The sequence below is a fragment of the Apiotrichum porosum genome (genome assembly GCF_003942205.1).
Source record: "Apiotrichum porosum strain DSM 27194 chromosome Unknown scaffold_4, whole genome shotgun sequence".
Lineage (NCBI taxonomy): Eukaryota > Fungi > Basidiomycota > Tremellomycetes > Trichosporonales > Trichosporonaceae > Apiotrichum > Apiotrichum porosum.
Window position 1 is genome coordinate 174,326 of NW_021167111.1, and position 21,677 is coordinate 196,002.

Below are 21,677 nucleotides of genomic sequence, written 5' to 3' on the forward strand. Positions count from 1 at the left end.
ACAGGACTGTGGTGATCAACCTTCAACTTACCACTCACTGGATCACTGGATCACTGGCCGCCACTGGTCCCACTAGCCACTGGCCACTGGCGACTTGTTACTGACTCCCTACTCGTCTGCGTGCATATTATGCTTCAACCCCACGCCGTGCCTGCAATCTGCCGCTGACGACTCTACGTTGGGTCCACCAGCACCTTCGCTTCCCCCGCACATGACGTCGGCGGAGAATGCCATGTGAGACTCTCCACTCGGCCTGCCCACCACTTGACTACAGGTCCTCGAGTGTCTTCCTCGTCGTCTCACCCTCTTTCCTTCACCTGCTCTCAGCCTCACCAAGCACCATGTCCGCCCAGCAACCCAAGGAGAAATCCAGTCTAGACCCCGCCCCAGCCCCTCCGTCCATCCACGCCTCCAGCACTGGGACGGGCAACCCCCCTCCGCCAGACATGAGGAAGATCCTGCTCGCCGCTGTCATTGGCATCGTCGCGCTCTGGGCCGGACTCAAGTGGTCCAGCGGGCAGAGTGCCAGTGGTTCAAGCCATGAATGCAAGCATGGCCATGCGCTTACCGACTCGGCCATCGTGCGGTGTCCCGTGCAGCCCGATGTGCGCAACGTTGGCGGTGACTGGGTTAGTTGAAAAGAAACCAGGAGTGTTACAGCTGACAGAAGAACCCGGCAGCGAGCGAGACCGACCGAGATATGGCATACGCCCGTCTGGCCGAGGCTGTCCAGATTGTACGTCGGCTAAGCGCAAGATCGAAGAGCTGACAGTAGCCCACGGAGAGCTTTGACGATATGCCAATGGACCCAACGGACTCTCGATGGGACATCTTTACGACGTTTGAGACGTATCTCCGCCAGACATTCCCACTCTTGTGAGCTAAGTGTTCCTCGCTTTGATTCCAGCTCACGTCCAGTCATAAACACCTCGAACTGGAGCATGTGAACACACACGGCCTTTTGTTCACCTGGAAGGGCAAGAACTCGTCCCTCAAACCGGTTGTACGTGGCAGCTGGCCGTGGCCCAACCTCAGCTGACAAGTATTAGATCTTCATGGCCCACCAGGACGGTAAGCCAGCAGCTTCACGATTGATCCCTCAAGCTGACAGCACAGTGGTTCCCATCAACCCTACCACGCTCGACCAGTGGACCTACCCACCATTCTCGGCCCACTTGGACAGTGAGGGGTGGGTGTGGGGCCGCGGAACAACGGACATGAAGTCGACTGTGAGTGCTATGCTCCCCTCGCTAGCTGACAGAACACAGCTTATTGCGCAACTCTCCGCAACAGAGAAGCTCTTGTCGGAGAGCTTCAAGCCTGAGAGGTGAGGCATGGCGGCCCATGTTCAGCTGACTAGAACGCTTAGAACCATCCTCTACTCCTTCGTGCGTCAGCTACTGATTATCGGGCGTAGCTGACAACGCAGGGCTTTGACGAAGAGATCACTGGACCTCGGGGTGCCGGCCACCTCTCGCAACACATTCTCAAGCGGTATGGCCGTGACGGTGCGTCCCTCATCCTCGACGAGGGCTTCACGGGCGTCGACAAGGACTTTGGCCAGACCTTTGCCCGCGTCGGACTCGCCGAAAAGGGGTTGATGACGGTCCGCATCTCCATCTCCATGCCAGGTGGCCATGCCAGTCGCCCGCCTCCTCACACTGCCATCGGTATCGCCGGCATGATGTTTACCGCCATGGAACAGAACCCCGGTCCACTGTATCTGGAGGCCACCAACCCGCTCATCAGGTATCTCGAATGTGCGGCTGCCTATGGCGAGATGGACAAGGACACCGTTGGGCTCGTCCGGTGCCCCCAGTGCTGGCCCCAGTTGGCCGGGGAGCTCGCCGCCGAGGACGTCGCGCTCGAGGCGTTCCTGCGTACGACCCATGCCATAACGGTTGTCAATGGCGGCATCAAGTTGAACGCTCTCCCAGAGGTATGTGCAGCTTCGGGTTCTTCGCATCGACTTAGCTGACGGACAGCACGTTACCTCATTAACCAACTACCGCATTGGCTTTTTCGAGACGTCCCAGGACGTCCTCGACCGCCTCATCGGTGCCATCTCGCCAATCGCCAAGGCTATGAACATGACGCTGGACCTCTTTGGCTCGCACGCCAACGTGGCGCAAAACGTCATCCGTGTCGAGACCGAGTATCCACCCACCGAGCCGGCACCTCTCACCCCCGACAGCGGTCCCGTATGGGACCTGATGGGCGGCACGATCAAGCATGTCTTCCCTGGCGCGGTCGTGGTCCCCTCTGCAATGACCGCGTTCACAGATACGCAATGTGAGCTACATCTTGTTCTTCATCTGAGAGTACTGTAGCTGACGAAACCCAAACCAGACTACTGGGACCTCTCACGCCACATTTACCGCTTTGCGCCGGCGCCCATGACCCAGCTGCTCAACTTCCACACTGTCAACGAGCGTATCCACATCAACGCCCACTTTTCGACAATTCGTTTCTTTTACAAGCTCATTAACAACCTGCAAGGATGGCAGGATTAGGACCGATGACGCCCAAAGTGATGGTTCGATCCAGTACGACAGCTGTATTGTAGCGAGAAGGAGGCCGAAGGGAGCGGAAAAGTGCAGTGAACAGCCAGAGGGCACATGTAAAGCCATGAACCTATGAAAAGTGCCAGGGGTCACATCCAGCTACCATGACTTAATGGGTACGCTAGAACGCAGCCTCTCCGCGACCTGGCAGCCCGTCATATCCCATAAGATCGGACGAGTGGAGGAGCCACGAAAAGTCGGAATCGAGCCAGTCGGCGCCCGACAAGTCAATGCCCAGAGTCTCGAGCAGGTGGTCTGCGGCCGTATTGCTCTCGTCGTCCACTGCGGGGGTTTGGGTGTCAGCTAACCACTTCCGAGTCTTGTGATTTAGCTCACTGGGAAGACCGAGCGCCTTGGCGAGTGCGCGGTAGCTGGCCTGGAAATCTGGCACTTCCCTACTGGCAACGGACAGCGGGGTGGCGATACGGCGCAGGGCGGCCTGCGCCACGTCCCAGTTATTCGTCATTGTCACGAGCCAGTCGAGGACGCGGACCGTCCAGTCGATGGCGCTGGTGTAGACGGTGTTGTTGTCCCGTCCAGCCGTGAGGGTGATTCGGAGGAGCAGGCTGACCGTGTTGGAGATGTGCAGAGACGAGTCTGGCGCGGCCTGTCAGCATAATGCAGGGTCAAACATTCGCGGTTAGAGACGCGTACATGGTATCCAGAAGAGGTCACAGTCCCTCTGGGTCAGGGCAAGGATGAGGCGTGCCACGCGCTCGCACGCCTGGAGAGCGTTGTGGACGGCCAACGTGCCGTGCGAGGTAGGCTGGTCGGATAAGGTGTCGAGGATAAGGCGGTTGGTGACCACGCCTAGACCCAGGAGTGAGAGCTGGAACGAGTCTATGTTACTGTCAGGACCCGTTGGGATTGCGGCATTGCGACATGTGTCAAGACTCACAGACGCCAGTCGGCATTGACTCGGACATTGAAGGGAGCGGCTTCACGCGCAGGGGCTCGGTAAGGCCATCTTCGAACCGCTTCAGCTTGGCTCGGACATCCTCCAACACCGCCAGACGCGTGACTTGCGAGGCCGGGTCGGCGAGGCTTCGCACAGTGCAAAAATTGGTCAATAACGTACTGCTTAGGTCAGCGTTGATGAGAATAGGCTACCTACTCGACAATCTTAGATGTGAGATGACAAGTAGCGATGAAGCACTCAAACGACAACTGTTCGTTGATAGGCATCTCACTGCCAGAGTCGCTGTCACTTAGGTCGGGGATGGAGACGTCGTAGTTGCTGCTGTGGATACTGGTTCGTCAGATCAACTAGCGTCACTCGACCTACTTGCTCGGTCTACCAAAGAACAGGGCCCGCCACTTGTCGTGGATCACGAGTGTCCACCAGATGCGTTTCCTGGTCCGTCGTTCCCATAATGGCAGGTTCCAATGTGTCGGGTCCATGTGGAGGCCCAGGAGATGAGCTGCTCCAACCGCCTGATCGTCAGCTTAGCTGCGGCATAAAAAAGCTCACCCTCGCCAAACCGATCTCGCTCTGTCCAGTATTCTCGCTCGGACGGGACGTACGAATCAGCAGCTCGAGCTGAATCGTGCGCAGTCGCGGTTGTCGATACTCGTCCTCAAGCGCCAGCAGGGTGTCGCGCCACAGATCTCGGTGAATGGAGCGCAAAATCGGCATGTATGGCGTACCATGGGCTATGATACCCGTAACAAGGGCGTGTGGAAATGACGCATCCGCCTCTCCCACTTCACATGAAGCCACTAGCCGCTTGGAGTTGATGAAGGGCATGGAAGGGAGTGTGATGGAGGTGAAACTGAGAATTCAGCGGTGTTCTCCTGGTGTCTCTGTACTCACGCCTCGAGGGCGATTTGAGGCAACCGGTCTCCCAGCCTGTTACACCTCGCCACAATGGACTTCAGTGCCGACCTTGAAGTATCTGGTCCTCGGCCGTATTGCAACGACGGGTGCTTGATGAAATAGACTGGCCGTCTAGGTTCGGCTGATACTTGTCGGAAGGCGAGGTTTGCCACGCGCTCAAAACTGGACTTTGCCGGGTCGACGGAAGCACGATCCTTCAGTGCAAGGCTACTGAACGCGCCCGTACTGACGAAATGTGATTCTTCATCGTCGCCATCCACGTCCAGTGGCGGGAGGTTCTCCTCGAGGATGGAGCCGTGGCCGGGAGGGCGTTCTTGAGCCCAGTGGTTGAGGTCTGAACGGATGGCGCTGCCTGGGACGGGAAGGTCCTGAACGCCGGGTAGCGAGAACCGACTGGATGAAGCACTCTACTCCAGTGTCAGTTGTAGAAGTGCTTCGCATCAGAAACAGACTCACGTGCATTGAAGATGGCGACATTCCACGCGCCTCATGTCCGGTAGCAGAGCTAGATACAGGTAGCTGTACAATCTCCGGATAAGCTCCCATCCACTGCTTGCTCGCTGCGAAAGACTGTGAAAGGTCATCAGCATCTACTTGTCGGTGCTCCACCCACTGTGGAAGGGCCAGCGTCTTCATTGTTATTGGTTGCTGTCGTCGAAACCCTCGGTTTCCGTTTGCGCGTGGTCGGCGGGTCGTCGAAAGTGCACTCTTTACGTCTCGTCTTGCAGCTGACACAGGGTTCACCGCGGACGGGGATGATGCAGAGATGCTTGTGCCGTCGACAAACATCACATGGTCGATCGAGTCGGGACCGCGGCTCACGGCCCGACGGTTGAGCTGCTGACGTTTGTTAGATTTTCCCCGTAAGTCTGCAAATGCTATCTCAGGTCAACTCACACGTTGCGTCGGCCGGCATGTCGTGCTAACCAACGATTGTTTTGGGTCAGACAGAGGTGAGGTGCCCGTGGAGAGAATGGAGTTGTTGTTGAGAGCCAGGAACAAGAAGTGATGTGGGGAGTCATGACGTCTGGAGCGGAAGCAAACCGACGGTGATCTCCGCACCGGCACGTGACACTCTAACACTCCTGCTTACAGGCGCGACACGCATTATGGGAGAAGGTGGGTTTGGAGCAGCGGTTGAAGTGGAGAGCTGCTCTCACCTCACACTGTATGTGTTGAATATCAGTGATGAATGGCACATCGACAGACGACTGCGTGTCTGGTTAAGTCATTTTTCGGGCTATTTTCTAGGATTTTTAGATCACTGCGGCTATGACACGGTGGTACTCTGACGATGAGGTGCAGACATTCACATAACTGTTTTGTTTTACTGCCATCAAATGTACAGGATATCACCGTGGAGATTGCTACATCCTTTGGCTCCCGAAATTGCCGGCTCTGTCTCCTGAGTAACCCTGCCTACTGGCCACTGAGATCACCGAAGGATACAGGAACACATGACGTCCACGCCCAGGTCGAGCGAGGGGACACGGGCCACGTATCTCTACAACTCTACAGGCTCTTCTCAAGAGCCATCAGCTTATCCAGGTCGGCGGCCTGTGCATCGACCTTGGTCATGTCGCCATCCAGAAGGGGAGAGCGAGTGCGGGGGGATCCGTAGCCGAAGTACTTGACGACGGCGGCCTTGAGACCAGGTATGGCAAGCTTCGTCTGGGCAAGGTCCGCGTCGGCCAGAAGGCGTTGGAGCTCTTGGGCACGGGCAAGGTCGCCCGACATGTAGGCATTGTACTGGGCGACGAGCACCTTGGGGGACCTGTAGCGTCAGTTGCGGCCCTTTTGGCCAGATTAGGCAACTCACAAGTTGGCCAGAGCAGCAATGAGGCCTGGGGAGCCGCCGACGTAGCTCTGGAGTGCAAACTCAGCCTTGCCTCCCAGGCAGGCAAAGTCAGTGGGCGGCACGTTGGCACAGACGCGGTTGAGGGTGCCCATGGACTGTTGGCGTAAGAAGTTATGAACATGACCTACATACTTACGCCGCATGTTAGTTTGGCGCCAACAATGTTGGGGTGCTGGGCCAAAGCGATCATGAGGTCCGAGTCCATGTTGACACCGTTCGCTACGGCCGGGAACTGAAACAGAATCAGTGTTGCACATGGGCTGTGTACTCACGTTGTAGATGACGATCGGCAAGGGGCTCTCGTCAGCGACGTCCTTGAAGTACGCCTCGAGGACCGGTCGCTGCATAGCAGCAGCCCAGTACGAGGGTGGGAGCAAGAGTCCAAACCGGGCACCAGCAGCGTGCGCCTCCCTGGCAAGGGTGACAGACTGTTTCTTGGATTGCGTGCCAATGCCTGCAACAATGACGGTACTGTTGTATCCGCCCTTGTCGAGGGCAGCACGAACGGTCCGGATAATGGTGACACGCTCTTCGTTGTCCAGGTGAACGGCTTCGCCGTTCGACCCTTGTATCACGACCCCGACACATCCGGCCTCAGCCATGCGAAGGGAATGCAAGGCGGTGGACTCGAGGTCGATCGACTCGTCGTGGTTAAAGAATGTGAGCATGGGCGTGTAGACGCCGGGGGGAGGAACTGTGGAGCGTGCGATGGCCATTATGCTGAGATGGTGAGCATTTTCAAGGTCACTCGTCATGGCAGGGGGCGGTATATCGCTCCCATACGCCCGAGATGCGGCTTAGGTGACAAGCTGAACTGGCGGTGGGTCCTGTACTCACTCCTCTGGGTGGGTGGGGTACCTCGTCGTGGATGGCGTCCTTTTTGCACCAGGTCGGCTATTTAACAAACAAGCGCGTCTCAAGAGCTAGGTTCTTCGACTCCAGAATCTGACCAAACACCATTTCTGCGCCTGCACTAAGAGGCACGTCCTAGTTCTCGTGACCATCGGTGATCTGTGAGATGGACTTCGGCATTGCTCGCTTGTCTAAACCCTTTGGCCGCGGGCGCTCCTCCACCTCCACCATGCATCCGAGTCGCGAGATGAAAAAGCATGTGCCACCCATTGGCCACTAGAAAACGCAACCGACGGATAGAAGACACTGAGAGCAACGTTACGCGATGTAAACACACAGCTCCACCAAGCCACAAGACTGCCATATATCTGACTAATGTACAGTGCAACAATATCCTTGCATGCGGGATGGCGGGCGACAACATCCCGATTTCATGGCCCTCCACACCTCTGTTTGCTTGGAAAGTCGCTGCATATTGACCCTGTACAGACACTCCTCGTTCACGATACTGAAACTACCTCAGTGTGCTTACAGACCGCCAAGCAAATATGGTTATATGTATGTACTGTCCGCCTTCGCCGAGCTGTTTAAAATGTCTTCCTCTTTCTTTCATGTATAACGTATTTTCTTGCCAGCCGGTTATTCTGTAGCATAATGGACTACTGGGGTCCTCGGGGACTCTTGACGTCTGCGGGGTAGTCGGCGCCTGGAGGAAGGTGAGCGCCCGAGACCGACGACCGTCCAGCTTCAGAGAACTGATCGACATTGTGTGGCACGGAGGAGCCAGAAGGTGGGGGGGACCAGGTGGGGTCGTACGAAGGAGGAACCTGAATCTCCTGTGGGTCGGGAAGGGGGCGACTCAGAGCACCGGCATCCTGATGCTGGTTGTACATCATACCACTGTGAATGGAGGCAGGGGAGAGCATCGGGACGGCTGAACCACCGCTGATTGAAGCGTCACCGCTGAAGTCTTCGCCGTCATAATAACCGCTGTTACTAGAGACACCGCCGGTCGACATCCTGTGCCCCTCGGCGGCGTGTTCCCTGGCCTTGGCAAAGCCTGCCATGCCCGCAGCACCCGCGGCGAAACCGCCCGCAGCCATGGCGGGGCCCTCGTAGCCACTGCCCGGGGACCCAGGGCCTGGCGCATAACCGTGCTGTCCGTAACTGGCGCCGGACGATGGGTAGCCAGAGCCAGTAGTCTGAGCCATCACTGAGCAGTTAGTATGGACACAAGGAGCGCTCGGCTTACCAGGCTGGTTGTTGAAAGGCGTAACAGTAGGAGATGGGATGAATGCTGTTCCTTGGTCCTCAATCTCGAAATCGGGCTGAGTGTTGTTCTTCTCCTTGTTCTTCTTGCTGCGGCGCCAAAAGAAGAATCCGCCAGCCGCCAGAAGGAGAGCTCCCACGACACCTCCCACCTGAGAGTTTAGCTGGAATGTCTGAATTGCCCACTCACCACTCCGCCAATGAGGGCAGCGTTGGACGAACTGCCACCACCACCACCACCAGTCGAGTTTGACGCATCGGAGCCACTCCAGAAAGTTGTGCTCCTGAGGCTGATACCATCGACAAGGTATTGAGGGTTTGTCTCGCCCATGATATCCAGCGTGTACTGCACCGTGGGGTCGAGCGTGGCGACATGAACGATGCTGTCCATGACCCAGTAGGGGTTCCACATGAGAGCCTCGACCCAAGTCTTGTGGGACCAGTAAGGAAGGGGAGGGTTCCAGAGCATCCTGGTGATTCCACAGGTCGGACAGCTGGTACCGTTGATCATGACGAAGGACGTATTGGCCGGCACTGTCATCTGGATACGAGCCCCACTTTGACCCATAAGTTGACTGTACTTTGTGTTGCTCTCGCCATTAACGCCAGCAATGTCGCTGTATGCCGTCCAATTGGAGTTCTCAACATTCGTATAGAATTCGTTGAGAGTTCCGTCGGGCATGACGAACATCTGCGTGGTGGACGGCACCTGGTCAAACGAAGACCTGGTATCAGCGTGGCTCTCATACGGGGCAGCCTCACTTGTCACTTGACATGCCTAATTCTACGGTGACACTCTCAATGGTGACAGTTGAGGCGTTGTCCATCGGATACCAAAGAGACTCGTAGTATCCATACGGCATACTGCCTTTGCCGATGAACACTGGGCCGGTGGCGGTGGGAATGGTGTCGGCGAGGTCGGTGCCGTTCATCTTGAACCCTGTAGGCAAGTTCTGGTTGGTTGGGTTGTAGATAAACCCCTTCCACCAAAGACCAGTGCCCACGAAAAGGGACATCGCCGCCGCCGCCGCGCCGTCGAAGCTAACATGTTTACTGGTGCCGAAACCGACCATACCTTTGACGTACGGGGTCGGCACGTCTGTAAAGACGGTTTGCCAGCTCACACTGTTGTTGAGAAAGACGTCGTTGAAGTAGAAGATCATGCCAGACGTGTCGGGAACGGTCAGGTTGAACTTGAGGTTGGGCTCAAAGGCTGTGGCAGATGCTCCCAGCACCGCCAATGTGGCGACGAGTCGCATGGTGGACACCATGTTCAGTGATGGTGGTAAGGTGCTGAAGGTGTGTGCGTTGTCGATAGGCACCCGGTACCCAGTCCGAACGTGAATGTGCAGATGGTAACAAGAAGTAGATCGTGGAGAGACGGTGGGTGGTGCAGCCTGGTTCCCATGGTCATGGGATACTCAACACAGTCTCACAGACCCATCACCATAGCCAGCACTGCAGCTCTGAAGCTTGCAGCTCCTCTGTAGCTCCTCTGCAGATCCTGCGGTACCACCTGCCAGTACTCCCCGTTAGGCTTCCTGGCCCCGATCTCCCGTTCCTTTGGCGCACCCGCCTTCGTAGCTGTGTTTGAGCAGCCGTCTCCGGCTTTGTGCCGCCAAGGGTTCCAGTTGGGCTCCGAGAACCGCGGATTGCTTTGGGTCCAAAAGGTTATTGGACATAAAGCCTCTTCCCGTACCTCATGCGGAACTGCCAGCTGTACGGTACATGTAGTGCGTACTGGTTCTGACACCGCTTCCCTACCCGGGGTCCAGTGCCAAGCCAGAACAGCCAACTTTTCACAGACCCGTGTGCAATAGCCAAATGTGGATCTGGGCCCAGACCTTTAGAGTCTTGGCATCGGTGGGCAAATCATGTTCACAGACAGAAATAACGTACAGACACAGCAGACCCATGTTAGATTGTCAGACACATCCATGCGCGATTGCTGATAAATGAACGTGAAGTGGCAGTGCAAGGCAATGTACTTTGTTATAGATGGCGGCTCAAAACGGAGACACTGTGCTGCACAGCCCAACCCAGTTCTTCATCGCACGCAGGTGCTGGTTATCTTTCCAGGTAGAGTCCCATACCGGGCATCCCTGTAGTCGTCTCAAGCCCGCAGCTGCTCACGAAGTAGATAACCATGAGAGCTGAGACACCCGCCCGATTGATGATTTACCGCCGCTCATGGTCTAGATCCTGTGGAGCCGAACGAGACTGGGCCACTGATGAGGGTATGGAATCGCCGTGTTCCCAGCCTCAGACAGCCTTCAACTTGGCCGCTCATCAGCCGAGACACCTGCGCCGCCCCCGAACATTACGCAGATCTCAACGGGCAAGGCGCCATCCGCGCTGCATATCACCTGACATCGTAACGTAGTCAGCGACAGGCGGATAGAGAGTCGATTACCTCACACCTTGCTAACTGACCATCCACTCTTCTACTGTCCAGCAATGCAACATACATAGCTAGTGCTCTAAGGTGCGTGAGATCCTACCCTATGGCCATAGACTGAGTGTTCCCTTTTGAGCCTACCTCCGATTGATCGACCGATGCTACAAGCCACGACCCGAACGTGAGAGAGTAAACGAAGGTGAATGATGAATGCAAGCATTGGCAACACGGCCTAGAACAGCTGACGGCCCTTGGCTATTTGGGCCATTGGAAAGGCGGGGAGCGGTGTCCAGGCTTTACCATTTTGTCGAACAGCCGAGACACACTAAATGAAGAATGACCCGACCACATTCCGGTTTTGTGGTCCTCCAATATGCGCTGGGCTCAGTTGCGGGGGATGGCTGGGGCTGTTGTGGCTGTGGTTCGACAATGGGTAGTCAACGATAGCTACCCTTGATCCCCTTGACTACTGTACATACACCATATAGCCTTTGCCTTTGGCCTCTTACGGTCTTGCACAGGGCGGTATGTCAATCTTCACCAATCGGGTTAGCCGACTCAGACTCCCAGACGGGATCCATCTAAACCCACGAACATACCGTCCCGCCTTTCACAGTTCTCATTCACTCTAATACTGGATATAAGTTCGTGAGCTCCAGGCCCAAAGGCAAAGGTTGACCTGACCAACTCCAAAAAGAATAATCTTGCCTTCTACCCGAATTGAACGGGTGACCCTTTCATCTTAGCCAGGCTGCGTTGAGACAGACACTACTAGTGAAAAATTCTAACCACTGAACTAAGAAGGCAGACATGTTGAGGCTGTAGCTGCGTCGAACTCCAGGGTTCATCATTCTACCGGCCAGATGGCGAAACCGTGACTGTTTGCCCACACGGACCGAACAGGGTGTAGAAAAGCCTCTAGGGAGAATGCACACTCTATACTACTCATACACTTGCCCCGCCGCCTGTATCCAATACTAGAACGCGACGTATGGTCGAAATGTGAGTAAACGCGGGATCAAAGCCCATTGAGGCAGTGGGTGACCTCACATTAGAAGTGGCCAGGAGAGACTGGGGCAGACTGCTAGGTTACCTCCTACATTTCTGATTACTTCTTTCACATCGGAGATCGCTGCACCTCTTCCCGCCTCCTGCTGATTCTGGACCAAGTTCAGATGCCTCAGCTCTTCTCGTCGTGGGTCACAGCAGCGAGCGGCTTCTCGGGTGTCGAAAGAGTCCCACCCTCGAATGCGTGCACGGGAGGACGGCCTTCGATGTCCCAACCGTGTTTCGCCACGCGTAGGGAGCGCTTGACCGCACCGGGTTCGAGGAAGAACCAGTCTACCTCTTCGAGCGTGAGACAGTTGGTCTCTGGGTAACAGAAGTAGACAAGCGGCATGAACGCAAAATTGGTCGCCATGAAGAGCAGGTAGGCCTTCCACTTGAGGCTCTCAATGAGCGTAGGGGTGATCATAACGACGAAGAAGTTCCTGGAAGGGCAAAATGAGTGTCGCAAAAGCCAGTGACAGAGATGTGAAGTTGAGTGTCAGCGAAAAATCCCGAAAAATCACGCGAAATTCGACAATGGCCGATCAGCAACAATTTCGACTTACCAGAGCCAGTTGGCGGAGATTCCGACAGCTGTGCCCTTTGCGCGGACATGGAGGGGCAGAATCTCCGGAACGTATACCCATGGCACCACGTTTTGCGTCCCGCCAAACACCAGCATGTAGGTGAAGAAGAAGGCAACGGCGGCAGTGCTGGTTGACTTTGCAATGGCGCCACCGAGATGTTGGAAGCTGAGGAGGATGGAAATCATCATCATCGAGATGGCAAGGCCAAGAGCACCCCAAATCATTGGATTGCGGCGGCCAACGCGGTCGAGGAGGAAGGTGGGGAACAGTGAACCGACGACGAACATGAAGTTGATGCAGCCACCCAGAATGAGCGAGAGGTTGCGGTCGAGACCGACGTTGTCCTCGAGAACAGTCGTCACGTAGTAGCTGTCACGTCAGTGGCTGATGTGGATAAATACACTAGATGAGCCTCTGGGGGGAAGTGCACGACAGTTCCCTAAGTTTGCCCAGGCTTGGCAGACATCATTTTTAACTCACACGACCAGATTGATACCTCCCATCTGTCTGTTAGCGCCATTCCACATATGACAACCCACCTGGTTCATGAACTGCATGCCGTACGCAAGGAGCACACGACGACCTGTCTGGACTTCGTCGCGCTTGAAAAGCTCGCTCCACTTGTATTCGCCGTGCTCACGCTCCAGGGCGAGAGCCTCGAGGACATCGTTTTGCTCTTTCTGAATCTTGGGGTCGTCCGGTTGTGTGTCGTACACATCACACAGGACTTGGAGGGCTTCCTCGTTGCGGCCATGGGCGTAGAGGTAACGCGGAGATTCAGGAAGACCGAACACGAGTATAATCACAATGACAGCGAAGATCATTTGGCAGGCAATGGGCAGGCGCCAGGCAATGGAGCCACTGGTGAAGCTCATGCCATAGTCAAACCAGTAGGCGATTTCAATACCAACGCCGACGAACAGGGGCTCGGAGGCGACGAGGCGGCCACGCATGTTGGCCTCGCATAGCTCGGACTGGTATGCCGGAACAGTAGACGTTTCGATTCCGGTGCCAATACCAGTAATGTATCGACCGACCATCAGATGTGGCACGGTTGTGGCTGACGTCTGTAGGACGGCACCGACCAGAATGAAGACCATGGCGACCCACATGCTTTTGCGGCGACCAAGACGTTCGCAGATGATGAATGTAAGGATGCAGCCAGAGAAGCATCCAAGGTTGTAGATGGAGACAATGATGCCCTCGAGTCCTGCGTTGGGGTGGTTGAACTGGTCAAGGAAATCCTGGTTGCCAACGATGCCGGAGAAGACACCTTGGTCGTAACTGAAGTGTCAGTGGCACTCGCTAGAGCAGTTTCCACCGTGCCAAGCCTGACGACAGTCTTGGGCAGGCGGTCCCTTCAGGTCTCTTCACTCACCCGAAGAGGACAAAAGCAAGTTGGCAGGCAAAAGAAATGGCGATGCGCAGGGGCTTACCCCGCCCATACATGTTGTAGACTGACTTGAGACCCATGGCTGAACGTAGTACCAATGGGAATGGAGGGACGGTGAGTTATCCAGGGACATGTTGAGTTCGTTGAGTTCATAGTATATGTACGAGTCAACAACAGCGTCTCTACGTCTCTAGGGGCAAGCGGCATCTCTGCGCCGCCCGGCTCTCACAGCAAGGACACCACCCTCCCACCCTCCCACTTCTTGCGGCGACTGGATGAGGCCCCGTGGGTGTCGGTCGGGTACCCCACGGAGAGGGTGGGGGGAAAGGTCCGGCACATAGTGTGTATTGTCGGCACACTCCCTTCACTGCTGCTACACCGCCCATAGCCAAAGTAAGACAACGGAGAGGCGAGAAGGAGTGAAAGGCAACGAGGCACGTCCGGAACGGAGATTTGGAGTTGACTAAAGTGGAGTCCGGAGATAACTGAACTGCGGCCGAGTTGCCGAGCGATCACAGCCCCCTCTTGTGGCTCCTGCCACTTTGGAGAGCCAACAGATAACAACTGGCTGGCGAGTGAGGCTAATACAATGGTCGTCTGTGACGTGACTACCGGTTACTGCCGGTTGTAGAACCTGCACCTCCAAGCAGCCTCTATCTGCGTACCTTGGGGTCGAAATCTGACGCCACGAGTACCAGAACGGTATGGCTTTGCACGACAAGGGCAGTGTTTGTCGGCGACGGCTCCTCAACAGCTGCACTCTTGTAACTGCCGATACTTCTTCCAGTTCCCAGGCTCAGCGGAGACATGAACCCCGCTCCAGGTGGCTCTTCACGGCTACCATTCGGCACGAGGCACTCGACTTTTAAGTCGTCATTGGTCATTGGTAAACTCCTCGGTCCAACTCCTCGGCGTGTTTCTGTTCTGAAACACATTGTGCAAACATCCGACCATCCAGTCAACAACTGATCACCTGACGCAAGGACTCTGAGTTGACCCCCACTTCATGCAGCAACAACTGGCTGTCTCTCACGAACAACTCGGCCGAGTCGTCAGTGAATTGTTGATGGCTTGCCAGGACCATCCCGAGGAAGTTGGCACCGGTATCTTGGCGGTTGAGAGCTCGGTCCAGGTCTTGAAGAGGGGCGGTTGCCGTAACAACCGGTAGAACGGGAAGAGTTCGGGATGTTACCGGTACCATGGACCCCATATCATGAAGACCCCTGTTGCGTACGAGCCGGACATCTGCCCGGAAAAGGCTCAACGATGTCGACGGACGCGTCATCATCGCCTTCGTTTCATGCCGACGGCCGCATGTTTGAAAGTGTGTGCGGGGTGCAACGTCCACTCGGCCGTAACGGTGATCAATTGACCTCAGCTTCGAGCAGCCACCGCTATCAATAGCATACGTTGGACCAGCCTGAAGTCATCAGTGTGCCGAAATCTCGGCGACTCTTTATACTCTCACACACAGCTCGTTGATCGCACATCGTCACCGGCGTGCTGCAACACGCGGTCACAAGTGGGCAATGTCCGGCCGGTCATCCACAACCACTAAAATGGGGTAAACTGGGGTGGTTGCATGCCACATGACCGCATATTGGCCGCCATGCGAACCCCTGGACTCAACTCCAACGCTACACAGTGCGCTTCATCCAGCGGAGCCGAGCGATTTCCGATGTCCCTCTGGTCGTGTGCGACGCGGACCCTCGTCCCACGAGAGTCGGACCGGTTGGGCCAGATACAGGAAACTCAGCCCACTACGCACCTCCCACGGAAGGGGAATCTGAAGCAAGTAGCAACGCAGATGCCAGAAATCTCGGCGATGCGGAACTGACTCGCGGACTGTGACGATCATCCATCACACATCGGCAAGTTGGGTGGCGCCGATCGGCCACTGGCGATGTCCACGTGATAACCACGTGGATCCCCGTTGGATGGGCCTGACGGGATCAATTACGATTACCGGGCACGCATGATCGCCGATCGGCCGGGCGTGAGCGCTGGAGTGACGTCAGTGGTTCGGAACGCCGCAAGCGAGCGCTTTGCCAGCAACCGGGCGGTAAAATCACAATCACAGTCGAGTCAACATTCACAACGGCAGGACGGACAAGATATCCATATCGTCTTCCACATCCTCCTCTACCACGTATTTCCTGCACACCATGGCAACAAAAACGGCACCAACAGCCCCCGTCGATGCCGGCACAGAGGCCCCGCAAGCTGAGGTTGACATTGTGGAGATGGCGGCGTTTCGCTCCACACCATCCGACACGCGTCTGACAGAACCAATATCTGGGGAACCACAATCTGAGGCCACAGCCGAAGCCAACCTCACAGATGCCATTCCGGACGGTGGCCCCGAGGCATGGACGATGATCGCATGCTGTACCCTGCTGTGCTTCTGGTTCGTCGGGACGTCGTATTCATGGGGTGTGCTGCAAGCTGCCCTCGTCGACCGCGGTCTAGCGCCCGCTTCGACCCTCGCGTTCGTCGGCTCCATTGCTATTGCCATGTTGGCTGTGTTGGCAATGCTTAACTCGCGTGGATTGAGCATCATCGGCGCACGCGCCATGGGCATGGTCGGCGTATGCTTCATGGCGTTTGGACAGATCCTCGCCAGTTTTGCGACACACAACATTGCAGGTCTGTTCATGACCGCTGGCGTCATGATGGGAATCGGCGTCAGCCAGTGCTTCATGGTAGCGAGCATTACGCCTGTGCAGTACTTTACCACTAAGCGGGGTACCGCCGTCGGCATCGTCTACGCTGGCGGTGGGCTGGGTGGTGCGATTATCAGCCTGTCACTTGAGGCCGGCGTGCGTAACCTCGGCGTCGAATGGACCTTCCGCCTAGTTGGATTCCTCATGCTGGCTACGGGACTTCCTGCTGCGTACTTTGTCAAGGAGCGATTCACAGTCATGCGCAAGCAATTCGTTGACTGGTCCCTGTTCAAGCAGTTCGACTTCAACATTCTGTTCCTCGCCGGCGCGCTCGGCACATTCCCTCTCATCGTCCCACCATTCTTCCTGCCACTGTACGCTCAGTCTCTCCATCTGAGCGCATCCCTTGGCGCCGTCCTGGTATGCGTGTGGAACTTTTCCTCCGCCATCGGCCGCATCTTCACTGGTGTGTGCTCGGATCGCCTGTTCGGACCCCTCAACACCCTCTTCCTTATTCTATCCCTCATCGCTCTGTCCCTGCTCGTCATTTGGCCAGCATCCACCTCTTTCGGCCCCGTCCTGGTATTCACCTTTGTCAACGGTGCAGCCAGTGGAGGATTCTTCGCCATTATGCCGACTGTTGTTGGCAGCGTCATGGGAACGCAGCACATGGCGGTCGCCTTTGGCATGATTGTTAGCGGATGGGTGGGCGGTTACTTGGCTGGCGCACCCATTGCTGGTTACCTTCTGGCCGCGTTTGGTGGTACCGGACACGGCATCTCCGCGTACCGCCCCGCAATGTTCTGGGCAGGCGGCATCGCCGCCGTTGCTGCGGCCCTCATTGGTATCCTGAGGGTCCGTAAGAGCCCCCACCTGACGATCAGGATGTAGACCCAAGAGGTAGAGCCGGAGTGAGTTTTTGTGGTATCGTTCATGCTCCCAAATGGCGCTGGGATTGTTTACCGCTGGAATTGGGTGTACCTTTGCATTTATGGATGGCATGTTGAAGGTGTGGGGGACACGATGCGGGGCAAAACGCGGGGTAGAATCTCCGCGCTGATGCGATGGGAGGGAATGACGAACATCAAAATGGTTGGCTTGTTATTCAAAATGGTGTCGTGATCTTGGATCTTGTTATTTCTCTCTGTTTCCTCCTCGACTGTCCGTCCATGCTTCTTCGTATCCTCACTCCAACCACACCAAGACTCGCAACCCATCTTACTCGAAACGGTAGCAACTCCAGTCGCACCACCATGTCCTGGCACGCCAACTTCCCCGCCCCCAAGGCGACTCCTCCCCAGATGACCGTTCAGGAGCTGGCCGATCTCCAGGGCACTCCTGGCGTCGACTATATCGTTGTGGACGCGCGCCGGACGGATATCGTTGGGGTGCGTGGTGGCCTGCAATGTTGTGACGAGCGCGCGCACTGACTTGTATCCAACAGGACGAGGGGGCTTCCCACGCTGTGATTCCCGGGGCCGTCAACCTCCCAGCTCAGACCTTTTACCCGACCTTGCCCGTGTCGGCGCAACTTCTCAAGCGGTGAGTCCTTCCTACCGTTTTATAAAAGCAACGCTGAACCGGATAAAGTGTCCCTACCGTCGTGTTCCATTGCAACTCGTGCAGCCCCGGCGGTCGCGGGCCGCGCTCGGCTGGCTGGTACCAAGACTGGGTGGAGGCCAATGGCGCCGAGTCCAAGGCCTATGTTCTGGCCGGAGGATGGAAGGCCTGGGTGGCTGCATACCCTGACAAGGTGGTCAAAGTGTAGTGGTGTAGTCCGAGCGCAAAGCCGATGGTAGAAGAGCGGATTCGCCGACATGGATCAGTTTGGAGAATCGAAAGAAGCAAGAGGGACTGGTAACCGACCGCCCAGGTCGCGGCCTCGACGCGCAACGACCCTAACATCGGGTGTATACAACCTCTTCCCATTCGATCCGCAAGCGATGCACACAAACGTGCGCCTCGCGAATGGCTGCATATGGCTGTCCAAGTTCGGCCGCGGTGACCTGACCCCATCTTGGCCGCGATGAACTGTGCCCGCAGCACCTGGGAGCAAAGGGAATGTCCTGCCAAGAACACTTGGCGTCAGCAAGGTGAACCCCGAGCCAAGGTATCTGATAAAACTTGAATCGGCCGATGCGCAGGAAGCCGTAAAGTCTGCTCGATCGCAACAGAGCAGATGGTCACTAAAAAGCCGGGTATCGTGTGACTTGCGTCTCACCACTGCCCACGAAAACTCGTCCCCCTTCTGACCATGGCTCCCCACATGTCGGCGGTAGCGGACCGCCCCCCCAACAGCGAGACAACGTCCCAGGACGAGGACTATGACGACGACAAGGCGGTCGTCGCTCGCTGCGAGGACCCCAAAGAAATGGGCGACAAAAACAAACTCGCCAACGAGATCAATTGGCAGATTGACGATATTCCTCTCAAGTACCGCATCATGGCCTTTTGCTTTGTGGTGCTGTTCAGTACTGGAGCGGCGTTTGCAGAGGCGACTCTGGGGCCGTTGAAAAGTACTATTATGAAGGAGTTGAACCTTAACAGTACGTCTGCTTAGGTAGATCGCTGGCCCGAGCTGACCCATTTAGACGCTCAATTCGCCAGTATCTCCACCGCAAGCAACCTCGTCAACACTGTCCTCCCCATCATCGGCGGTGCGGTCATGGACTACTATGGCGGGCTGTACGGTGCCGCCATTGCGAGCGGTTTCTGCGTCGTGGGCTCCATCATCGCCGCTTCCGTGCGTATACAACTGTTCCACTGACTTGGTTACGCTGACACCGCTCCCCAGTCCACCAATTCAGGCAAGTACGGTCTCCTGATCGGTGGCCGTATCTTCATGGGCTTTGGAAGCATCATCATCGAGACGTCGCAGAACAAGCTGTACGCCCACTGGTTCAACGGCTCGCTCCTTGCGTTTGCCATTGCCCTCGATCTGGCTTGGAACTCGGTCACCACGGTCATTGCGCGCGCGTGCGCGGTGCCCATGTCCCGTCTTGGCGGGTGGTATGGATGGGGTCTGTGGATCCCGGCCATTTCCACTGTGTTCTGTGCCCTCATCGTCGTCGGCTACGGCGTGTTCGAGCGCCGCGTGGTGCCTCAGCAGTATCGGCCTGTGGCGGGACGGGACATCGTCAAGGGTGGCGGGCTGAAGCGGACGCAAGCTGCGTTCCTCAACATTCTCCGAATGTAAGTGACAACAGGCCAAGACGGTGCTCATTCCCCCAGCCCTTCGTTCTACTGGATGCTCTGCGGCACACATCTGTTCCAGAACAGTGCGCGCACAGTGTACTCTGCCAACTTGACCGATATCCAAGAACGTACACGCGGCACCACCGCCTTGACTGGCGGGTACTATTCGTCGCTACTTAACGTCGTTGTGATTGTCGTCGTCCCCGTCCTGGGTCTGTTTTACGATAAGATAGGCTGGCGCATGCCGTTTGGTGAGTCAATTGGCCCGGTTCCGGGGGTGCTCCTGAACTGATCCTTGTCAGTGTCACTCGGTGCCATCGCCTACGTGATTGCGTTTGCGCTCATCGGCCTCACGACCGTCAACGCCATTGCGCCCATCCTCATCGCGTCGTTTGCGCTCGCCCTCAACGTCCTGCCCTTCATCGGAAGCATCCCGCTCATCATCAACGACCCCACACTCATGGGCACGGCGTACGGCATGTGGTCCAGTTTCGTCGCTTGCAACAACATCATCCTCGAAGTGGCCTGTGGCGCCATCCAGGACGCGACCCCGGGCCAGAGCTATGAGCGTGTCATCTACTTCCTCATCGCCATCAAGGCGTGGCAGGTCTTTGAGGGACCCATCCTGGATTTCCTGGATGGCAAACTCCTCGGCCACGTACTGAGGAAGAATGAAAAGCAGCGGATCAAGCTGCGAGACGAGATGGCCCTGGAGGGTAAGGAGTTTAAGGGGTGGAAGGTGTACAAGTCGGTGACCATGTTCTTTGGGGGTCAATACGTCATCATGGTGATCGTGTCTTGGGTGGTGAGTTTCAGTTCTCGCGTGCATAGGACAAAGCTCACACACCAGCTCTTCTTCATCTATACCATTGGGTGAGCATATGTACCAGGCGCGCAGGAGAGTCAGGTGATTCGCACTGTAGCGCAGATTGCATGCCATTTCGTTCTTATCCTACATACTCGGTCTGTGTCTCTAGTACGAGCCGTCCTCGTAAAGGGGGGTGTCGCGGATCATGGCGTCCTCGAGGACCTTGCCGTTGATGACAGTGGGCTTGGCGGCAACGAGGACAAAGATCATGCGAGCGTACTCGTTGGTGCGGTTGTGCCAAGCGTGCATGCTGTTTGTGTCAGCTCAAAAGGCCTCCAAGCGACTCTGGTAGCGAGACTTACGTTCCACGCTGAACGGCAACGTCACCCTGGACAAACTTCCTGGTGTGGCCGTCGTCGAGCTCAAGGTGCATCTCACCCGAGACGAGGATGCCGTAGTCGAGCGAGCAGGTGCGGTGGAAGGGCGACGAGGTGTTGGGAGGGAACTCGACGACACGGCAGAGAGTGCCCTCGTCGTTGTGGAGGGGACCGCCGATGACAGCAGCGTCCTCCTTGCCGTTGCACTCGGAGGGGAACGAGTCGGTCTTCCAGGGGACCTGTGGATAGAGTGAGCCAGTGCCGCGGGCGCTTTCGAAAAGTGTTCAACTCACGCCGAAGAGAGCGTTCTTGCCCGACTTCTCGAGGACCTTGGTGTAGGGAACCGAGCCCTCGAACGAGAAGATGGCGTGGCCGTTCTCGTCGTGGCCGGTAACGTAGCGGTTGATGTTGGTGGGCTCAGCCATTGTGAAAAGTGTTGAGAAGGTTGGGGGTGGTGGTGAAGCGGTGAGGCTGTGAGGCTATGGAGCGGAGAGGAGAGTGTGAGTGAGTGGTTGAGATGTCCAGCAGATGCTCAACATAATATACCCCACGACAGCTTGCTGCGGGGCTCACTGTAATCAGTGACGGACTCCGCACACCCGACCTGCCGATCCTGGTTCCGACTGTGCCGCCGAGGGGACCCCGCCTGCCCATCTGCGGCGTTTACCCTTTGACGACCAGTAAGGTTACCGAGCCATTCATGGCACTCGCGCACTCGGTTGATGGTACGGGCACATAGCATGCACATGGAGCATACAGCGTGTAGCGGCCCCCGCAGCACGGGACAATAACGTGCCGGGTACATACCCGGGTTGACCGATGGAACCAC

The 21,677-nt window shown here is 56.6% G+C and overlaps 9 protein-coding genes and 1 non-coding gene across 10 annotated transcripts; 4 read left to right on the forward strand and 6 right to left on the reverse strand.

Moving 5' to 3' along the window:
* Positions 1–341: 341 nt before the first annotated feature.
* On the forward strand, positions 342–2,513 carry EHS24_006795 (uncharacterized protein; the record flags this gene model as incomplete). Its single annotated transcript, XM_028622197.1, has 11 exons — positions 342–629; positions 671–736; positions 776–876; positions 919–1,003; positions 1,050–1,071; positions 1,117–1,229; positions 1,269–1,327; positions 1,370–1,388; positions 1,430–1,939; positions 1,986–2,292; positions 2,350–2,513. The coding sequence occupies 11 exons, from the start codon at positions 342–344 to the stop codon at positions 2,511–2,513; spliced, it is 1,734 nt and encodes a 577-aa protein (XP_028477089.1).
* Positions 2,514–2,685: 172 nt separating this feature from the next.
* EHS24_006796 (uncharacterized protein) lies at positions 2,686–5,037 on the reverse strand (the record flags this gene model as incomplete). Its single annotated transcript, XM_028622198.1, has 9 exons — positions 2,686–2,846; positions 2,901–3,161; positions 3,219–3,404; positions 3,463–3,641; positions 3,679–3,813; positions 3,850–3,998; positions 4,036–4,336; positions 4,378–4,808; positions 4,858–5,037. 9 exons carry the CDS (start codon positions 5,035–5,037, stop codon positions 2,686–2,688), a joined length of 1,983 nt encoding a protein of 660 aa, XP_028477090.1.
* An 876-nt stretch (positions 5,038–5,913) lies between these two features.
* Positions 5,914–6,975, reverse strand: EHS24_006797 (uncharacterized protein; the record flags this gene model as incomplete). The annotated part of the gene is made up of 4 exons (XM_028622199.1): positions 5,914–6,175; positions 6,221–6,354; positions 6,396–6,491; positions 6,532–6,975. 4 exons carry the CDS (start codon positions 6,973–6,975, stop codon positions 5,914–5,916), a joined length of 936 nt encoding a protein of 311 aa, XP_028477091.1.
* A 795-nt stretch (positions 6,976–7,770) lies between these two features.
* EHS24_006798 (uncharacterized protein) lies at positions 7,771–9,651 on the reverse strand (the record flags this gene model as incomplete). Its single annotated transcript, XM_028622200.1, has 4 exons — positions 7,771–8,324; positions 8,364–8,532; positions 8,571–9,105; positions 9,143–9,651. 4 exons carry the CDS (start codon positions 9,649–9,651, stop codon positions 7,771–7,773), a joined length of 1,767 nt encoding a protein of 588 aa, XP_028477092.1.
* Positions 9,652–11,483: 1,832 nt separating this feature from the next.
* EHS24_006799 lies at positions 11,484–11,584 on the reverse strand. Its single transcript has one exon. It is a non-coding gene; the product is annotated as a tRNA-Thr (tRNA).
* A 374-nt stretch (positions 11,585–11,958) lies between these two features.
* EHS24_006800 (uncharacterized protein) lies at positions 11,959–13,885 on the reverse strand (the record flags this gene model as incomplete). Its single annotated transcript, XM_028622201.1, has 5 exons — positions 11,959–12,268; positions 12,392–12,781; positions 12,893–12,915; positions 12,952–13,696; positions 13,791–13,885. 5 exons carry the CDS (start codon positions 13,883–13,885, stop codon positions 11,959–11,961), a joined length of 1,563 nt encoding a protein of 520 aa, XP_028477093.1.
* A 2,085-nt stretch (positions 13,886–15,970) lies between these two features.
* On the forward strand, positions 15,971–17,359 carry EHS24_006801 (uncharacterized protein; the record flags this gene model as incomplete). Its single annotated transcript, XM_028622202.1, has 1 exon — positions 15,971–17,359. The coding sequence occupies one exon, from the start codon at positions 15,971–15,973 to the stop codon at positions 17,357–17,359; it is 1,389 nt and encodes a 462-aa protein (XP_028477094.1).
* A 362-nt stretch (positions 17,360–17,721) lies between these two features.
* Positions 17,722–18,236, forward strand: EHS24_006802 (uncharacterized protein; the record flags this gene model as incomplete). Its single annotated transcript, XM_028622203.1, has 3 exons — positions 17,722–17,856; positions 17,913–18,010; positions 18,059–18,236. The coding sequence occupies 3 exons, from the start codon at positions 17,722–17,724 to the stop codon at positions 18,234–18,236; spliced, it is 411 nt and encodes a 136-aa protein (XP_028477095.1).
* A 486-nt stretch (positions 18,237–18,722) lies between these two features.
* EHS24_006803 (uncharacterized protein) lies at positions 18,723–20,540 on the forward strand (the record flags this gene model as incomplete). The annotated part of the gene is made up of 6 exons (XM_028622204.1): positions 18,723–19,014; positions 19,060–19,211; positions 19,263–19,660; positions 19,748–19,914; positions 19,966–20,468; positions 20,514–20,540. 6 exons carry the CDS (start codon positions 18,723–18,725, stop codon positions 20,538–20,540), a joined length of 1,539 nt encoding a protein of 512 aa, XP_028477096.1.
* A 96-nt stretch (positions 20,541–20,636) lies between these two features.
* EHS24_006804 (uncharacterized protein) lies at positions 20,637–21,273 on the reverse strand (the record flags this gene model as incomplete). The annotated part of the gene is made up of 3 exons (XM_028622205.1): positions 20,637–20,781; positions 20,834–21,087; positions 21,142–21,273. The coding sequence occupies 3 exons, from the start codon at positions 21,271–21,273 to the stop codon at positions 20,637–20,639; spliced, it is 531 nt and encodes a 176-aa protein (XP_028477097.1).
* Between the last annotated feature and the right edge of the window lie 404 nt (positions 21,274–21,677).